Raw genomic sequence first — 17,253 nt, forward strand, 5'->3', positions numbered from 1 at the left:
TATAAAGAAAGATAAACTCGAGGCTTTTATAGGGAAATGGTCACAACTAGAGATCTTACCGTAAGTGAAATAAATCATACCTGTATGTGCAAGCACTGCATTGTCTCACTAGTGTAAAACCTGAAAGAGTTAATATAAACTCAGAGGTATGATAGACATTGTGAAATGATAGGAAAATGCTCAAGGGTAAAGGGCAACTGGAATGTGGGACAAGAGAATGGAAAGAAGGTGAAATTTTGTATGTATGTATGTTCAGGATAGTTAACATAGTTGATCTACTGTCTTCTATTTCTTTGCTGAAAGAAACTTTTAATGAGTCCTTGATTGATCAATATTACATGTCTCTATTTGTTTTCATGAGAAATCACTTTGAATATATCAATATGTAATACAACAAGCATTGTTAATTTCCTACCACTTTGTTTGTAATTCTGTATTATTTGTACTATTCTTTTGCTATTTTGTAAAGGGTTGTCTGTCTGTTAATGTTTTCCTCCTTTTATTTTTAAAATAAAATAAAAAAAAGAGAGAACAAAAGGAAAAGCTACAGACTGGCAGAAATTCTTTGCAAAATACCCAAAAGTACTGGTAGCCAAAACATAAACATAATATTAAGAAAACAAGCAAACTTTTTTTTTTTTTTTTTTGTTTTTGTTTTTCTCCAGTACCGGGAACCGAACTCACGACCTTGCACATGCCAGGCAGGCGCTTTTGCCGCTGAGCTAAATCCCCAGCCCCAAAACAAGCAAACTTTAACATAGGCTGAAGATCCAATCAGGCACTTCACCAAGTAAAACATACACATGTTAAATAAGCATATAAAAAGAAGCTCAACATCCTATACTATTATGGAATTGTAAATGAAAACAACAATGACATATTGGTACTATCTATTAAAATGGCAAGATACCAGAACACTACTGGTGTTCTGCTGCACATCAAAAGCTGATGAGGATGTGGAAATTATAGGAACTCTCTTGTATTGGTAGTGGAAAAGCAAAATAGCCTGGTCCCTTTAAAAGACAGTATGATTTTCTGATAAAACTAAGCATCAGTTATCACACAATCCAGCAGTCTGGCTCCTTGGTATATACCCAATAGAACTGAAAAGCTTACATCCACATAAAAACCTGCACACATATGTTTAAGAAGCTTTATTCATAACTGCCCAAATTTGAAAGCAACCAGATGTCTTTCAACAGGTAAAAGGATAAACTGTGGTATATCCCTATAATGGAATATTATTCAGTAATAAAAAGAAAGTTAGGTTATCAAGCCACAAAAAGACATGGAAAAACCTTAAATCTACATTGGTAAGTGAAAAAATTCGGTCTGAAAAAGTTACATACTATATCACTGCATCTGTGATATTCTGGAAAAGGCAGACCTATAAAGACAGTTTTTAAAAAAATCACTTGTTGGGCTGGGGATTTAGCTCAGCGGCAAAGCGCCTGCCTGGCAAGCGCAAGGTCGTGAGTTCGGTTCCCGGTACCAGAGAAAAACCAAAAAAAAAAAAAAATCACTTGTTGCCAAGGGATTAGGGCTAATGGAGGAAGGCAGAACAGACAGGTATGGCACAGGGGACTCCTGAGGGCAGTGAATTTAATCTGCACGATTCTGTAATATGGACATACTTGACCTTATACATCTGTCAAAACCCACAGCATGTGCACCACCATCAATGCACCCTAATGTACACTATGGAACTTAGTTAATAATCATGTATCAATCTAAGTGAATCAAACGGCTCTAAAAATATAGTCTACTAATTTAAACAAAGAAAATATAAACACATATATCAAACATCACATTGTTAATATTGGATGGTTCTGGTGAGGTGTGCATGTATGTGGATGGAGGTGAAGTGAGGATTTATATTTGAATTAAAATTGTCTTTATTTTTTAAAACCCCATTTCAAACAATAATTATTAGAAAAAGAAGTCTAAATATTCTTATGTAAACAAACATGGGTTAACACCTAATTAAATCATTGGAACAATATTACCTTCTCACAAACTAATTCCTCCGCCCTAAGTTTCTAATTTTTGGAAAGAGCATCAGAGTCTTCTCTTAAGAGTTTTGTTCTGCCTTTAAATATATATTAAGGGAAATTAAAATATTCAGACTGTAAAAATAAACAGAAAACAAGGAATTGTGTCTTAACATCTACATTAAGAATTATAGGTCATAGGAAAGCAAAAAAAAAAAAAAAAAAAAATACTTGGCCTACAGCAAAAAGCCATAGCCAAGGCTAAGCCAGAACTTTCAGGCATCTGTCTCCCAGGGTCTCTCTGCCAGGTGCCACTGGGGAGTCCCTCCCTGCTGACAGCTAGTGCAACACAGCTGCGCAGCTGCTCACAGCAAGCTTCTCTGTGGCCTAGGGCTCCAGTGCAGCCTAAAATCACAGGCACTCTTCTTGTCCCTCAGTATCAGTAAATCCAAATTTCATTCTTACTCACTCTCTAATGTGTGCTGATTTTTGTGCTCATAGATACCTCCTTTAATGAAAACACAGTTCTAAACATAGCTCAGTAATTTACTTTTCTACCTGGTTAGGTGACATTCATGCTTTACATGAAAAAAATTTCACTGAACTCAAAATTTCTGCTTTTCCAGCATCAAAACCTTCTATTTTATTCAAAGCCTCTCTGAAATCCAACTTCACGGAAGCTGTGCTTCTAGACTATCTCAGTATATAATTACAGGGTTTGGTTTCTTTTTTTGTTGTTTGTTTTTTGAGACACGGGTATCAACATGTAGTTCAGGCTGACCTTAAACTATGTATCCCACGCTGGCCTCAAACTCATACCAATCCTCCTATCCTCCTGCTTTAGCCTCCACGTGCTCAGATAACAGGTGTGCACTGCCACGCCCAGTCCTCTCGGTTTATACTTTATCTCCCTGAATTCTAAAGCACTTACAGTTAGCTGGACATAATCAATACTTGGTCAAACATCTCTTTTTCTTCCAGTATTAGAGACTGAACCTAGGGACCTCTCACTGAGCTACACCTCTAATCCTTTTTATTTCTTTTATTTTGAGACACTAGCTAAATTGCAAAGTGGCTCAAGCTAGGCTCAAACTTCTGACCCACCTGCCTCAGCCTCCTGATCAAACATCTTCTTAAATTGTTTAAAAGCAAGCATAAGACTCCTCCCAACAAGGTAGGAACATAGCTTATATAACATCCATAGCCTTTAGCTCAGTATGGACATGGAACACACAGTAACATTTGTTGGCCAAAGAATTTTTTTCTAATTTCTAAAAATTCCAAATTCATCAATGTAAAATTACTAGAATTACTTGAGAATGTAAGCAAAATTATCTTAACACTTACAGAAATACCTTAAGAAAACTGTTATTGAAAGAATAGTAGAAACCCAGTGAATTATGTTCTCTTAGTAGATTTGACAAGAGAACTAAAGCATAAACTATGTAAATCTAGTTCTTGACATCTAACTACAGTTACTGACAAAGCTATGTATCACTGCTGAAAGTGGAAACGGGCTTTGTAATGTGAACATTCATCTACGAAAATTCTCTTCCACTGAGAAGAAAACTGAGACCACAAACTACTTTTACGCAATTTTTATTAATAATTCAATGGTGGTATGCCTCTACCCATTGAGAATAAACTCTCAGTCTCAAAAGACACTGGCTTTATACCACGCAGAAAATAAAACTTCCATTAATGGTCTGTACTATTAATTATACTGCAATTCTGGAGCCCCAACCTTATACTTCAGAATAACAAACAAAACCTCAGCTAAATTAGCTGTATCATCAAATCAATACCAGTGTTACCTTAGAGGTATATGATTACTGAGGAACATCTCAGCTGTGTTAATCAACTCTGCTGTATTCTCATGTGTAGGATCAACTATGAATACCTATGGGGAGAAAGAGAAATGAACCCATGAAATGACATTTATTCAAATGTCCCTAGGCCAACAGAAATTGCCATTAAGCACTGTACATGAAGCCAACTTTTTCTGTCTTGAAACACGTAAAAGAGGAACTATACAAACGGCAGCTATCTCCCTCTGTGTTCACAGAATGTGTTAGTAGAAGGCAAGGTGATTTTTCTCATGGATTTAGGTGGTAACATGGAAACAGCATTCCAGATTCCTGACACCCATCCTTCTACTATACCAAACAAAAAAAGTTTCATCAACTCACTCACCTTGGAAAATGAAGACTGCCTTATTGTCTTTTTCTATTTTCATTTCTCAGGTACCCCTGGGCCAACAGGGAACACTTTGTGGGTAGCAGTGAGCAGGGGAAGCAGCTAATAAAGGGGAGAACTGAACACTGCACATACAACACAGGTTGGGAGAGAGCAAGGGAGAGCAAGGTTCCTGGGTGGCCATGGAGGCGCTCACTCACCATGTTGTGCAAGTTCTTTCTGATCTGCCTGATGACGCCAGGGAAGGTGGGGCGAAGCAGGTCCTGTAGACTGGAAGGCCACGAGTTGTACCTGCTGTCAACTTCCAGGTTGTTGACCCACTGAAAAGAAAGAACACATTGTGATGCACATACCTGGGTCACACTCACTGAAATCTGTGGTAAAAGCTGCAACAGTAAATTATCTTATGAAGATGCATAAGACACAAGACCATTTCCAAAAGTACAGTGACTGATTAGGAAACTAAATGACTACAACACACACCAGAGAACAGGTGAAGCAAACGCTAGCAAACAAAACCAATGCAAAGTTACTGTCAGAAAATGTCAAGAAATCTGAGATAAAACAGTATTTAGAAAGTATGGTGATGGGTCACATGGTTTTTAATCAATTTACACTAACTAATGTCGTATTTATGCTGTTGTCTTTACTCTTTAAAGCAAAACCATTTTTAATAGAAAAACAAATGACTTAATAGTGTTCATCAAAATACACAAAGTGAGAACTCCAGTAATGATCACCTATATTCTACATTATATATCCCTCCATAAAGTCATGGGTACTTAAGGTTTGCTAGCCCCATCAGCTCTATCCTGTTCTCATTTTACCATGACCATCCACAATGACACTGTAACCACATTCTATTTTACAGATAAACAAGGTTCAAAAAGAATCATGTAGAACACTTAGAACTCTTCCCAAAAGGGGTGCGGGGCTCAGAGAGCTCATATAGCAGCTAATAACTAAAGTCTTATTTAAAAATGTTATTATCTAAAAACTCCTGGGCTGGGGATTTAGCTCAGCGGCAAAAGCGCTTGCCTGGCAAGCGCAAGGTCGTGAGTTTGGTTCCTGGTACCGGAGAAAAACCAAAAAAATAAATAAAAATAAAAACTCCTATTTTTAATAGCAAGCTTAAATAAAAAATGTCACAAAATCATCCAAGACCTGTATGTAACTGGGAAAACACTAAACACTCCTTCCTAAGAGGCCCTCAGCTGAATCTTATGGCAGAGGAAAAACTACTGTCTTAACCACAGTAGCCAAACAACTTTTGGGAGCATTTCAGAGACTACTTTATTAAATACAGTCCCACACAAGCAGTTAGCAATCTTTGATGGCAACAAAAGAGATGGAGGAAATAACTCTCATAAAAGACAAATTAGAGAGCTATAATAAAGATGTCTGGCAAGAATGCCCTGTGAACAACCCTCCAAAATACTCACTGAAATAGCTGGACTCCTGATGTCAATGGCATAGTCAGCCTCAGAGGGCTGGATGTTCAGCTTCAAAATATTATGTAGAGAAAGGCCTTCTATTCCCAGTCTATAAAGGCCCTCCATGACCCGGGCTTCATTCCTCAATACATCGAACAGACTGGGAATAAAAAACAGTAACAGGTAGACACTAGAAAAAAACTTTAAAAAAATTCTTCCCGTGAAAAACACTGTTTGTTCAAACTCAATGCCAAGTTAGACTAACCAAGAAAGCAAAATAGGAAATGTTGTTTCATCTTATCAAGGTACACAACACAAAAGGCATGCTGCGGATCCCTATTTGTTTATACTTTTCAGTTATAGATAGGGAAGAGGAGGAGGAAGAAGGGGAAAGGAGATGGGGAGGGAGGAAATAAAAAGATTAACTGTGATGTTTTTAAAAGCATAAATTTATGGACTCTTTTTCTTTCTCTCTGCAGTATGGACTGAATTCAGGACCTTCACACTGAGCTACATCTTTGGCCCTTTCTATTTTTGCAGTGTCTAAGTTGCTAAATTCACCAGGCTGGGCCAAATTTAAGATTTTCCTGTGTCGGCCTTCCAGAATGATGAGATTATGAGACTACAGGCAAGTTCTATCACTGTAGCATTTCTTACAACTGCAAGTGAATCTATAATTATCTCAAACTAAAGTTTAAAAACACATAAAAAAGAAATACTTTTTTAGCCAGGCATGGTGGCACACGCCTGTAATCCTAGCACTTGGGGGGCTGAGGCAGGAGGATTGTTTCGAGTTCAAGACCAGCCTTGGCTACAAAGTGAGCTCAAGGCCAGTCTGAACTGCATAGTGAGACCCTGTCTCAAAAAAAAAAAATACGTTTTTATGTTTAATGTATGTTTCAATATCAGCATCAACTGACTAGGTACACAGATAGTTCCACGGAGAAAAGTATGGGAAAATGGCTGAGGAAACAAGAAAGACAAGAAGGAGGATGGCCTACTTATAATCCAATAAATGAGCACAAAACTGTAACAAAAATAAGGTGAAAGTATATTAGTGGCAACTACGTCTGAAGTATTAGCAAGAGTATTAGCAAGAGTATTATTCTTACTACTGTGAAATCTCAGTGTCAATCATATTGATTTTAAATCCAAGGATAAAATCTGAATTCTAAACTGGGCATAGTGGTTCACACTGTAACCCCAGCACTTGGGAGGCTGAGGCAGGAGGATTACCCTGAGTTCAAGGCCAGGCTGGGCTACATAGCAAGACTCTCAAAACCTCAAAAAAAAAAAATCTGAAATTCTGTCTGCCCATTTATCCCCCAATCATAAAGACAATTCAGTGCTAGTCTTGAACTACATTTAAAGAACAAAAAATAGGTATTCAAATAATAATGCCTGCTGAAACATCAGGGACAGCTTTCTGAATAAACCTCCTTCATACTCCAAAAGCAGAAGAACCTGCTCTTTTCTGTTTCTCCAGTTAACAGGAACACTACAGCTGTAAAAGGGCACACCCTTGAAAAGCTCTCTGGCTTTGAGAACACACTGCAATACAAAATGGCTATGGATGATTCCACCCACTCACTGAGGCACGGCATGGGTCCATTTCCACACACAGAGTGAGGCCTGGGAAGCCATCAGCCTTCACCTCATGTGTCATGTGCTATTATAAAAACTTACAAACAGAGTAAAAACCCATACCTGAATATATCCTGTGTATCTAAATCAATATGAAGTCCATTGATGAAGAGAGCTGAATCTCCAGGTTGTAATCCTAAAGTTCCCTTGAAATACTGAAAAAATTTTTAGAAATTAGAAATTATTAGGAAGCACTAAGAGAACATCCAACAAAACTTAGTGTTTCTGGGCTTTATCATCCATACAAATCTTGACTTTCTACAGCTGGGTGAAGATGTTTTTCTACATACTCCCCAGACCCTTCTTAGCATTTACTACACTGTATCAATCTGCCAATTTATAGGATATGTACCTCTTTTCCCACCTCTCCTTCCCTCCTGCACACTTGTTTCCTGTAATATCAGAGGTGGGTGGATAAGCCAAGGGCCAAGGGTCACTTTTCAAAAAAGGAAATGTGAATAAAATAGAACTTTTGTTTCTATTTAATTTAAAAATATACCAAGTTTCTTCCTGCCACAATATACATTAAGTTACTGTACTCTTTCAGTTTCCTTTATCAATAATCCTTCTCAGAACTACCTGAAAAGAACTAGCATTTTTACCTTAAACCAGACATTAATGGAACAGACATTTATTTTTTGATTTAGGAACAAAGAAAATCCCTCACCACCAAAGAAACTGGTTCACCTCCTTAATACAGTATTGAAGACAGAAAGAAGTCAGCTATCTATTAGAAGGGATCCACAGTAGGTTTCTCTCATCTACTAGCTACAGAGTTGCAGAGGCTCTGGAACTCCCCTTGCCTTTGCATGCCAGTGGCAGGGAACAGGGCATACACCCTGGGCTTTTTACACTCTGGTTGCTTCCTCTGTTTGTGATGGTTATGGTAGTAGTCAATAAAAGCTGGAGCCCTTGATGAAGTCCAGGAATACAAAACAAAAAAGGGTTCAAACTAAGGCACACCGAGAAACTTCTGAGCTGCTACACTGAGGACAGTACCCAGTGCTAACTAGCCCTGTAAGACCTGGCCTCTATGGAAGTCTTCACCTGTTGCCCCCCAAGGTGATGGCAGTCCCGTACAGAGGTGACCATGCAGCGCGAGATCTGCCTAAGCCAACAGAAACATCGTAATGACTCCATATTGATGCTCTATTAAATAATTGCCTTTCTCCTAGATTCTATCTTCAAAAGAAACAGCAACTGTTATTTACATATTTGAGAAGAGATGAAATTAATCAGATACCAGGAACAGACCATAATCCCTTAAGAATCCAGGTATGAGAAAAGGAAAATTGGGCCTGCTGAGCTCCTTTACTCTCCAGGAGTCATGGACTAAGAAAAAAAAGCAAGATCTAGTATTGCACAAGAAAAACAAGTGAGGAAGCCATGGTTCTGCTTCAACAGCAAGCAAGGTTACAGGATAACACCAAAATATTTATATATTTCAAAACATCACACTATATACCACAAATATTGATTTATCAACTTAAAACAAGAAGATAATCAAGAGCAGCATGAATTAAGAACTGGATTTTCTTCCATGGCAGGGAAGAATTCCACATTCACTCAGACTGTTCTGATCTGGTAAATGTATACAATCACATCATTCCTGGATCTGGATGCTGGCTATGTAGGTAGGCTCATTTTGAGAAAAATCTATCACAGTAAGGATATAGGAATTATCCAGGAATAGTAGTGCATGCCTGCAATCCCAGTATTCAGGAGTCTGAGACAGAAGCATTGAGTTTAATGCTGGCCTGGATTACATAGCAAAGCAAGAACCTGTCTCAAAGAAAACAGTGTTCTGTTTTCCTCGGCAGAGAAGCTCTAAAATTAAAATAATGTTTGATATTTTCTGAAAATTAAAAATATAAATTATCAATAAAGTTTTATTCAATTTAGTAAAAATTGGAGAAATATATGTTTATTTCTAAGGTGTATTTAACTAATATCTTACACTTAAACATTAAGGACATTTGGGATAAAGATAATGAATTGAACATGAGCATTTTTGCCCTCCTGAAATTCTACTGATATATCAAGAAAAGGACTCTCTTTATTACTATCCACAGCAAAGAGAACAGAAGAGAAAGGATAACAAATTTCAGCAGCCAGAGGAAGAGCAGTGAGTGCTAACTGTCCTAGCAGGCCTGAGGGCAGAACTGGAAGGAAAAATCTCAGTCACTTTGTGGAATCAGCACTCTAGAGAAGTGGAGGCTCATGGCCTGGCAAGTGAGGAAACATGGGAGCAGGGACCACCACTGAAACTGGAGGAAGGGCGTCACCATGTTCGTCCCCATAGGGCTTCTATAATCCCAGCAGCAAGATTACACTCTTCAGGAAAAATAGCAGATCCTACAGGAGACTGACCAGCCTCTTTGCTAAGAGTTTTCTCCTAGCTGTCAAATTCTTTTATTTCTATTTATTTATTTAATTACTATTTGTTTATTTGTTTATTTATTTAATACAGGGTCTCACTATATTGTTCAGGCTAACCTCAAATTCTTGGGCCCAAGTGATCCTCTTGCCTCAGCTCCAAAACAGCTGGGAATACAGATGTAAACCAGCAGGTCCAAGCTAGCTGTCAGTGTTCTCCTTTCAAGAGATTTGTTGCTCTTGGATTTCACAGTGCTGCCCCACCTCTCTGAAGGTATCAGTGGTATTTGTGCTTTTTTCACTTTGCAGTGTCTTTTTCCTCTGAGGCACCCTTTTGGGTTTAGTTCCATGTCTTCAGTGTCAGCGGCTTTCCTCAGGTATGGTCTGGTCATCTGCATCTGGCTGCTCATTATCATTATCAGGTAAGGGGCACCAAGAAACTGCCCAGGCAGGAAAACCTGCACCACTCAAGGTTCCCCAGGAAGTGGCCACCTTCAACGCCTTGCCATCAGAAGGCCTCGTCCATATGCCTTTTCAAACAAGGAGAGTCAATGAAAGTGTCTAGATGGTTCCACACAGGAGAAACAGATCTCATATAAAGGCTTCAGATTTCCCCAAAGCTATAAGGCAATCAAATTTCCAAGGACCAGTGCCTTCACATCTCCTAGATGATTCTCAACCTAGGGCTGCATACCCAGCCAAGCCATCAATGGAACACACATAGAAATTGCTGTCACAGTTGCAAATCTACCTCCCAAGCAACTTTCCTCACAAAGCATGATGTGATGCATCAAAATAAGGGAGCAAACTGAAAACAAAGAAGACACAGAATCCAAGAAAGGAGGTTAAACTGGGCCTACATGGGAATCCCAACACTTTGGGAGGCTGAGGCAGGAAGATCACAAGTTAAGCCCAGTCTAGGCAACTAATGACTTAGTGAGACCCTGTCTCAAATAAATTTAAGAAGGGCTGGGATATAGCTCAGCACCTAGACCCCAGGTTTAATCCCTAGTACTGGAGAAACAAAACAAAATGAAAGGAGGTTAAAGCCAGGCATGGTGGTACATGCCTGTAATCCCAGCACTCAGGAGGCAGAGGCAGGAGGATCACTGTGAGTTCGAGACCAGCCTGGGCTACATAGTGAGTTTAAGAACAGTCTGAACTATATAGCGAGATCCTGACTCAAAAAAAAGAAGAAAACAAAACAAAAAGCAAAATGAAAAGAGGTTAAAGGAATGCTGTGGAATCGCTCGTATACACTAAAGTAACCAGTCAAAATTAGAGAGGATCAAAACTGGGTAAAAACACAAAATACAAGAAAGATGGAAAGATGGGACAAGGGCCAATATGAGGCAGTGGTGAGCCACTAAAAGGTCAGCAAGAGAAAAGATAAACCTCATCCTCAAAGTAGAACGCCAAGATGTAAAGTTTAAAATTGAGCAATAAAATATCAACATAAGCACATCAGAACATTATCAGAAAAGTATCAAACTAAGACTTGAAAGTAGGTACCTTTAGGATGGGGGACACAAGGTGAGACATGTCAGGGGGCTGCTTTTCTAAACGATGTGAAAGCACCATGTGGAGCTTTTAATTATGTTCATATTTAACTTTGATTAAAAACTAAAAGTACAAAGATTACAGAAATGAGCAAAATAATATCATCTTTGATAAAAATTAATACTACTAAACATCACATATTAAACACAGATTTCTTCATCTTTAAAAATACAGTCATAAAAAAATAAAAATACAGTAAAAGCAGAAAAAGTGATTATTTTCCATTGGTTAATACCTTCTGATTCTCTTCCACTTCAGTTCTAAGTTCTGAATTCACAGCTGTTTTCGTTATTGCTCTATGGGATAAAAATATTATCAGAATATAGCCTAACATTTGATATTGTTTTCAATGTTCCTATGTTTAAAAGTATGAAACATGTTGTTCAATAAACGACAGAAAACTAGAATGGGGGGCTGGGGATTTAGCTCAGCGGCAAAGCGCCTGCCTGGCAAGTGCAAGATCGTGAGTTCGGTTCCCGGTACCGGAGAAAAACAAAAAAAAAAAAACAAAAAAAACTAGAATGGACAAAACCTCAAACCTTTGCAATTGATGTTCATATTTTTCCTTATTACAAGATATAACACCAAAGAAAAGGAGGAGTATTTTAAAGTATAGTTGATTCTAAGCTCTTAGTTGAATATACTACCCTACCACTGTGTTTGATCTCTAATGCTCAAAGACAAAAGGATAATGTTAAATAAACTAAGGCTGCAAACTTTTCATCCCCTGTAAGCACTCATGGCAGAAGAGGAATCCTCCTTGTATATCTTTAGGTAATACATGAGAAGGGCTGGGCATTTAGCTTAGTGGCACAGTGCCTGCCTGGCAAGCATGAGGTCCTGAGTTTGATTCCCGTTACAAAAAAAAAAAAAAAAAAAGTAATATATTAGAAAAACAACTCTTAGATAGGACTTATAAACCATAGGGTTAAAAAATTTATTCACAAAGCACCCCACATCAAAAGTCAAAACACTTCATTCAGTGACTCCAGAAAAAGATTGGCAGTGATTTACATCAGCAATCTGGCTTCTAAAACAATTATGCCTTGCATGTATGAGATGTAAATGCAAAATTATAAAATGGAGAGCAATGTTAAAAAATTCAAAATCCTACTCCATTACTATGAATAAGTCACTTAGCCTGCCTGGCTTTGTTTCTTCAGCAGAATTAGTAACATGACACACACACAGCCCTTTAGGAAGCAACAGCCTGTGCCAAATCTTGATTAGCTATAGCAGCATACACTGGAATTCATAACTCATCCAATCCTGAAAGGCAGATATTGCTATTCCACTGCTGAGGGAAGAGGTAGAGCAATGATTTATTTGCAGGTTACACAACTAACAAGAGGCACTGCCACAAGCATCACCTGGCTCTATCTCTTCAACTACCCAATGCAGTCTTGTCCACTTCTCAGAAACAGGACACCATGCACATGAGTAGCAGTGAAAAAACTTTCATTTTCTAAGTATTTTCTATTTTAATTATATCATTTAGCAAGTAAATATAAAGATAACCGGGTATGTTAAGCAAAAGAATGTATCAAAGTCTTTATGTATCAACTTTATATTACCTGGCTTTGGTGGGAAAATTCTGACTAAGATCCTTCATAACCACCAAAGCTAGCTCAGCAGGAGCAGCCAAGATTCGGGCAGCAGTCTGGAAACTGAGGTCTGTAACAATGCCAAGTGGAGGTTGAAGGGTATTACTACAATGCAGTGAAAAGCAGAAAATATTCAGGCTTACTTCCCACTATGCTTTTGGTAATAAAAAGGGCCTTAGCATGCAACCATTCCCATAAAGAGTTCATGGTTTAGTTTCAGGTTCATTCACCTCATGGCTCCACAGTATTCACTGAGCCATTCCTGATCTACTCAGACAAACTAACACATTTAGCAAAAGCTAAATTGAGCCCAAACCTTTTTTTCTTCTTCTCTATTTAAAACACATCACAGCCAGGTATGGTGGCATTTGCGAGCGAGGAGGATCGCTGTTGAGTTCAAGGACAGCCTGGGCTACATAGTGAGTTCAAGGCTGGTCTGAACTACATAGCAAGATCCTGTCTCAAAAAATAAATATCACAAAACATAGCTTAAGGCATTTAGCAATTATGGTGGAAGAATTTTGATAAATCATTCTTTGGAAAAGAAAGGTATACATAATTCTACCTCTTATCTCCCTTGAACGTCCTACAGATACACCATTTAAGAAATGTATGCATACAGAAGACTAGATATGTGTTTCTAGTATTCCATGCTTATGTACTCGGTCACAGAGAGAAGATTCTGGTACTGATGTATTTGTATTACTTCAGCCCAACATTATTTGTCTTCTAAAGTACTTGTTTCTTTTCTTCTTGGATTAACCACTAGCATTGTATCTTTAAAATCTGTGGTACTCATAATCATGTGAATTATCTGGTTAAATTTGAATTCTCCATATTTTAATACCAAAACTTTATCAAAAAAGTAGGCCAATGATCTCTCTACACTTTCATTACCTTGTAATTGCCAAACTTTCAAAGGTGCCATTTCATTGGTGCTCTCTACAAGATGCTTTCTGAGTTCTTTCAACTGTCCGGTTAGCTCAGGGTGCAGGTCTCTGAAAGAAATAAAATCAGTCCTTTTCATTGTCTCTTTCTCACAGCATACTTAGAAGAGGGTTGAAACTTTATCTTCATGATTTTCTCTCTCAATCCCAAGAAAAAGTCTTTAACATAGGCAAAAAAAAAAAAATTCAGTGTAGTTAATTTTCCTCTAAAAATAAATACAGACATTGCAAGTTAGCTCAACAACATAAAATTTATATATTGAAACATAAATCACATAATAAAAATTCAGAGAAATGATAAAAAGTATTGATTTCTCTGCTTCTACATGAAAGATTGAAACTATCAGTGAATATTATAGTACATGAGTATTTATTTATAGCAACCAATTCAACTGCATCAGAAATAGGCTAAATAAATCTTGTGAATTAATAATAGAACAGCTTTATTTATTGGTTTGAGGATCATTTTATTGATAATAAAGACCCAAAATGTTGAACTTGAACCAGACTTATTCATTTTAATGCAAATGGGGATTGAAGGAATTTACAATTTCTGTTATTTCTAGAAGTCCCTAAAATACACATACCAAAGTGTTTCGAGAACTTCATCTGAACCCACTTTAAATCATTATGTGCAGTTCAGTTGTTATGACATAATTATAGTACATAACTGTTGGGTCCGTTTTCTTGATCTTACAAAGTACCTAGAAAATAAACCTTTTTGAAAAAAAAGTTCATATTGATTAATGGAGGACTATATATGCAAGGGCAATGGTGTTTTAAAGAGATAACTCAAAACTCCAAGAAATACTTGATGTTTTAATATGCTTATAGAAAACTGATGTTCTAACTGTAGTTTTATAGGAAGAATTAATGCTTTTATTATTTCAGAACTTTCATAATTAGCGGAAATTATTTTAAATGTGTAATTATCTGAGTTTAGGGAAGCATGTATATACTGTGCAACTCTTGCTTTAAATTTTTTTCTTCAAAAAAAAAAAGACATATCACTAGAATAGTGATTCTTTATTGGAGGACTAAAAGTGGGTATAGGTGGGACTTCAACTTCACCTGTAGTGTTCTACTGACCTATCCTGTTTTTAAGTAAAAAGAAGCCTTGGCCAGGTGTGGTAATGCATGCCTATAATCCCAGCACTCAGGAGGCTAAGGCAAGAGGATCACTGCAAGTTCGAGGCCAGCCTGGGCTACCCCGTGAGTTCAAGGCTAGCCTGAACTGCATAGCGAAACCCTGTCTCAAAAAGACAAAAAAAAAAAAAAAAAAAAAAGAGAAGAAACCTTATGTTAGGGAAAAAAAGAAAACTTGATAAATAATTCTTTGGGATAGCAAATAACAAATAGACCAATAGTCTATTATGGGTAGTAAGCACATAGGTATACATTATTCTCTATATTTTTCATGAGTATTTTTTAAATCTAAAAATAAAACTGCAAAAAGCAACCGCTACCAGTCCCAAGATGAATTTGTCAGCCTACATGCTCACTAATTCTTTAGTTACATGAGCATAATTTAAGTTAACCATAGTTGTGAGGTTTTATCTTGAAATAGAATACAACCCATTTGAAAGTAGTAAAATAGTTACCAGAGAAAGAGATTTGTAACATTTAGGTCTACCAGACAGATGGCTGGGAGATGAGCTCTGTGTAACCCACAGCTAATGCAAATATTTACTCTGGTCCCTCACTTTCCAAACAACTCAGTTACCAAAATGGCTTCCATAATAAAACACCCAAAATGATCCAATTATTTTGGATAGCTAAATAAATGAACTATTTTGAATGTCCTAAAGCAAAATGTCCTCAATATTATACATCATGTATTTATATTGAAATGCATAAAATCAACTATCAAAAAACTCTACAAACATGAATATAGAAAGGGGTTCTAAAAATGTGGATCGATAAAAGTGGTACCTGGTCACACAGTAATGAGGTCAAGGCTGATGCGGAGCTGTGTGGTGGTGACCTCAGCACTCTGAGAGGCTGAGCCACAAGGATGGCAAGTTTGAGCCTCATCAGGCAATTCAGTGATTTACCAAGACCTGCTCTCAAAATTTTAAAAATAAAAATAAAGGGCTGGAGATGTAGCTCACTGGGAAGGCCCTTGGTTCAATCCCCAGTACTGCAAATATATAAATACATGAAATAGAATCTGCTAATAAATAAGAAACGTACATATGCACAGAACTAATTCAACATGTCAAGAGCAATGCAACTTGAACTAAAACATCACTTAAGTATTAATCTGGTTAAATGATCTCATTCAGCCAAATGTCAGGGATGAAATGTATAAAACTGAGCCAAGCATATACTCTTTACATACAAATGTATTCTATTCAAAATAAATAATAAAAGCATACCACAGATGTCCTAGATGAAATTTCCAGATAAAAAAGAATCCAGGGCTCTGATAATTATCAAGACATGACTGCAATAACTACACCATTTAAAATAACAGCTAAGATTTTTTTTACCTACAAAATACTGTAATACTTTTATACAATGGTTATAGAACTATGAAACTTTAAAATTTCCACCATTAAAAATATTTTCAATTCCCTGCCAGATACAATGGTGCACATCTGTAATCCCAGCTACTTGGGAGAATGAGGCAGGAGGACCATAAGTTTGACACCAGTCTGGGCAACTTGGGGTTAGAAAATTAAAGAAAAACAAAGGGGGACTGGTGATGAAGGTTGGCAGAGCCAAGTGTAAGGCTCTGGGGTCAATGTCCAGGACCAGAAAAAATACAGTTTAATAAAAAATTAAAATAATAAAAAATAATAAAATAATAAAACATTTAATTGAGCTGTGCTGTAAGATATCTACTACATATTTTGCATTCTTTTCAGATGTTTAGACTAAATAAATGGGGCTGGGGATACAGCTCAGTGCCACAGCGCCTGCCTGGCAAGTGCAAGGTCCTGAGTTCAATTCCCTGTACCAAAAAAAAAAGAAAGAAAAAGAAAAACTCATAGACTAAACAAATAACCAGGACTACTCAATTTAAAATCTATTCTTTCTCCTGAGAAAAAAATTAAATGAAACAAGTTGACTTATCCTATTATTCAATAAAAAAAAACCAGCATCCAACTTTATGCCATTAATTGAGAGAAAAATGTAATCAGTTTAGGCCACAGGCAGGACACAAGGTCATGTGCTCAGGGCTGGGGATGCAACTCATTGATAGCACGCCTGCCTAGCACACACGAGGCCCTGAGTTGCCTCCCCAGCACTACAAAAACAACACAAGCAAAGCAAGCATGAGGAAGAAAAGAACATCTTTTTAGAATAACTGAAAATACAAACCTTATAATAAAAAGTGGTATTTCTCCATGTTAGATTTACATATATAAATGCCGTTAGATGGGCGTGGTAGCACACACCTGTAATCCCAGCACTCGGGGGGCTGAGGTAGGAGGATCGTTGCAAGTTCAAAACCAGCCTGGGCTACAAAGTGAGCTCAAGGCCAGTGTGAACTGCA

General features: G+C 37.4%; 1 protein-coding gene across 3 annotated transcripts in view; it reads right to left on the reverse strand.

Moving 5' to 3' along the window:
* Uggt1 (UDP-glucose glycoprotein glucosyltransferase 1) overlaps positions 1 to 17,253 on the reverse strand; it is a 113,229-nt gene that overhangs the window by 69,035 nt on the left and 26,941 nt on the right. For all 3 annotated transcript variants that reach the window (XM_005397561.2, XM_013521040.1, XM_005397560.2), the window contains exons 9-15: positions 13,702 to 13,802; positions 12,775 to 12,874; positions 11,436 to 11,496; positions 7,328 to 7,419; positions 5,630 to 5,780; positions 4,388 to 4,507; positions 3,806 to 3,891 (exon numbers count right to left, since the gene is read on the reverse strand). In XM_005397561.2, coding sequence (XP_005397618.1) covers positions 3,806 to 3,891; positions 4,388 to 4,507; positions 5,630 to 5,780; positions 7,328 to 7,419; positions 11,436 to 11,496; positions 12,775 to 12,874; positions 13,702 to 13,802 — 711 coding nt within the window. The remainder of the gene's footprint in view (positions 1 to 3,805; positions 3,892 to 4,387; positions 4,508 to 5,629; positions 5,781 to 7,327; positions 7,420 to 11,435; positions 11,497 to 12,774; positions 12,875 to 13,701; positions 13,803 to 17,253) is intronic.

Source organism: Chinchilla lanigera, unplaced genomic scaffold, assembly GCF_000276665.1.
Source record: "Chinchilla lanigera isolate Chin_1 unplaced genomic scaffold, ChiLan1.0 scaffold00058, whole genome shotgun sequence".
Lineage (NCBI taxonomy): Eukaryota > Metazoa > Chordata > Mammalia > Rodentia > Chinchillidae > Chinchilla > Chinchilla lanigera.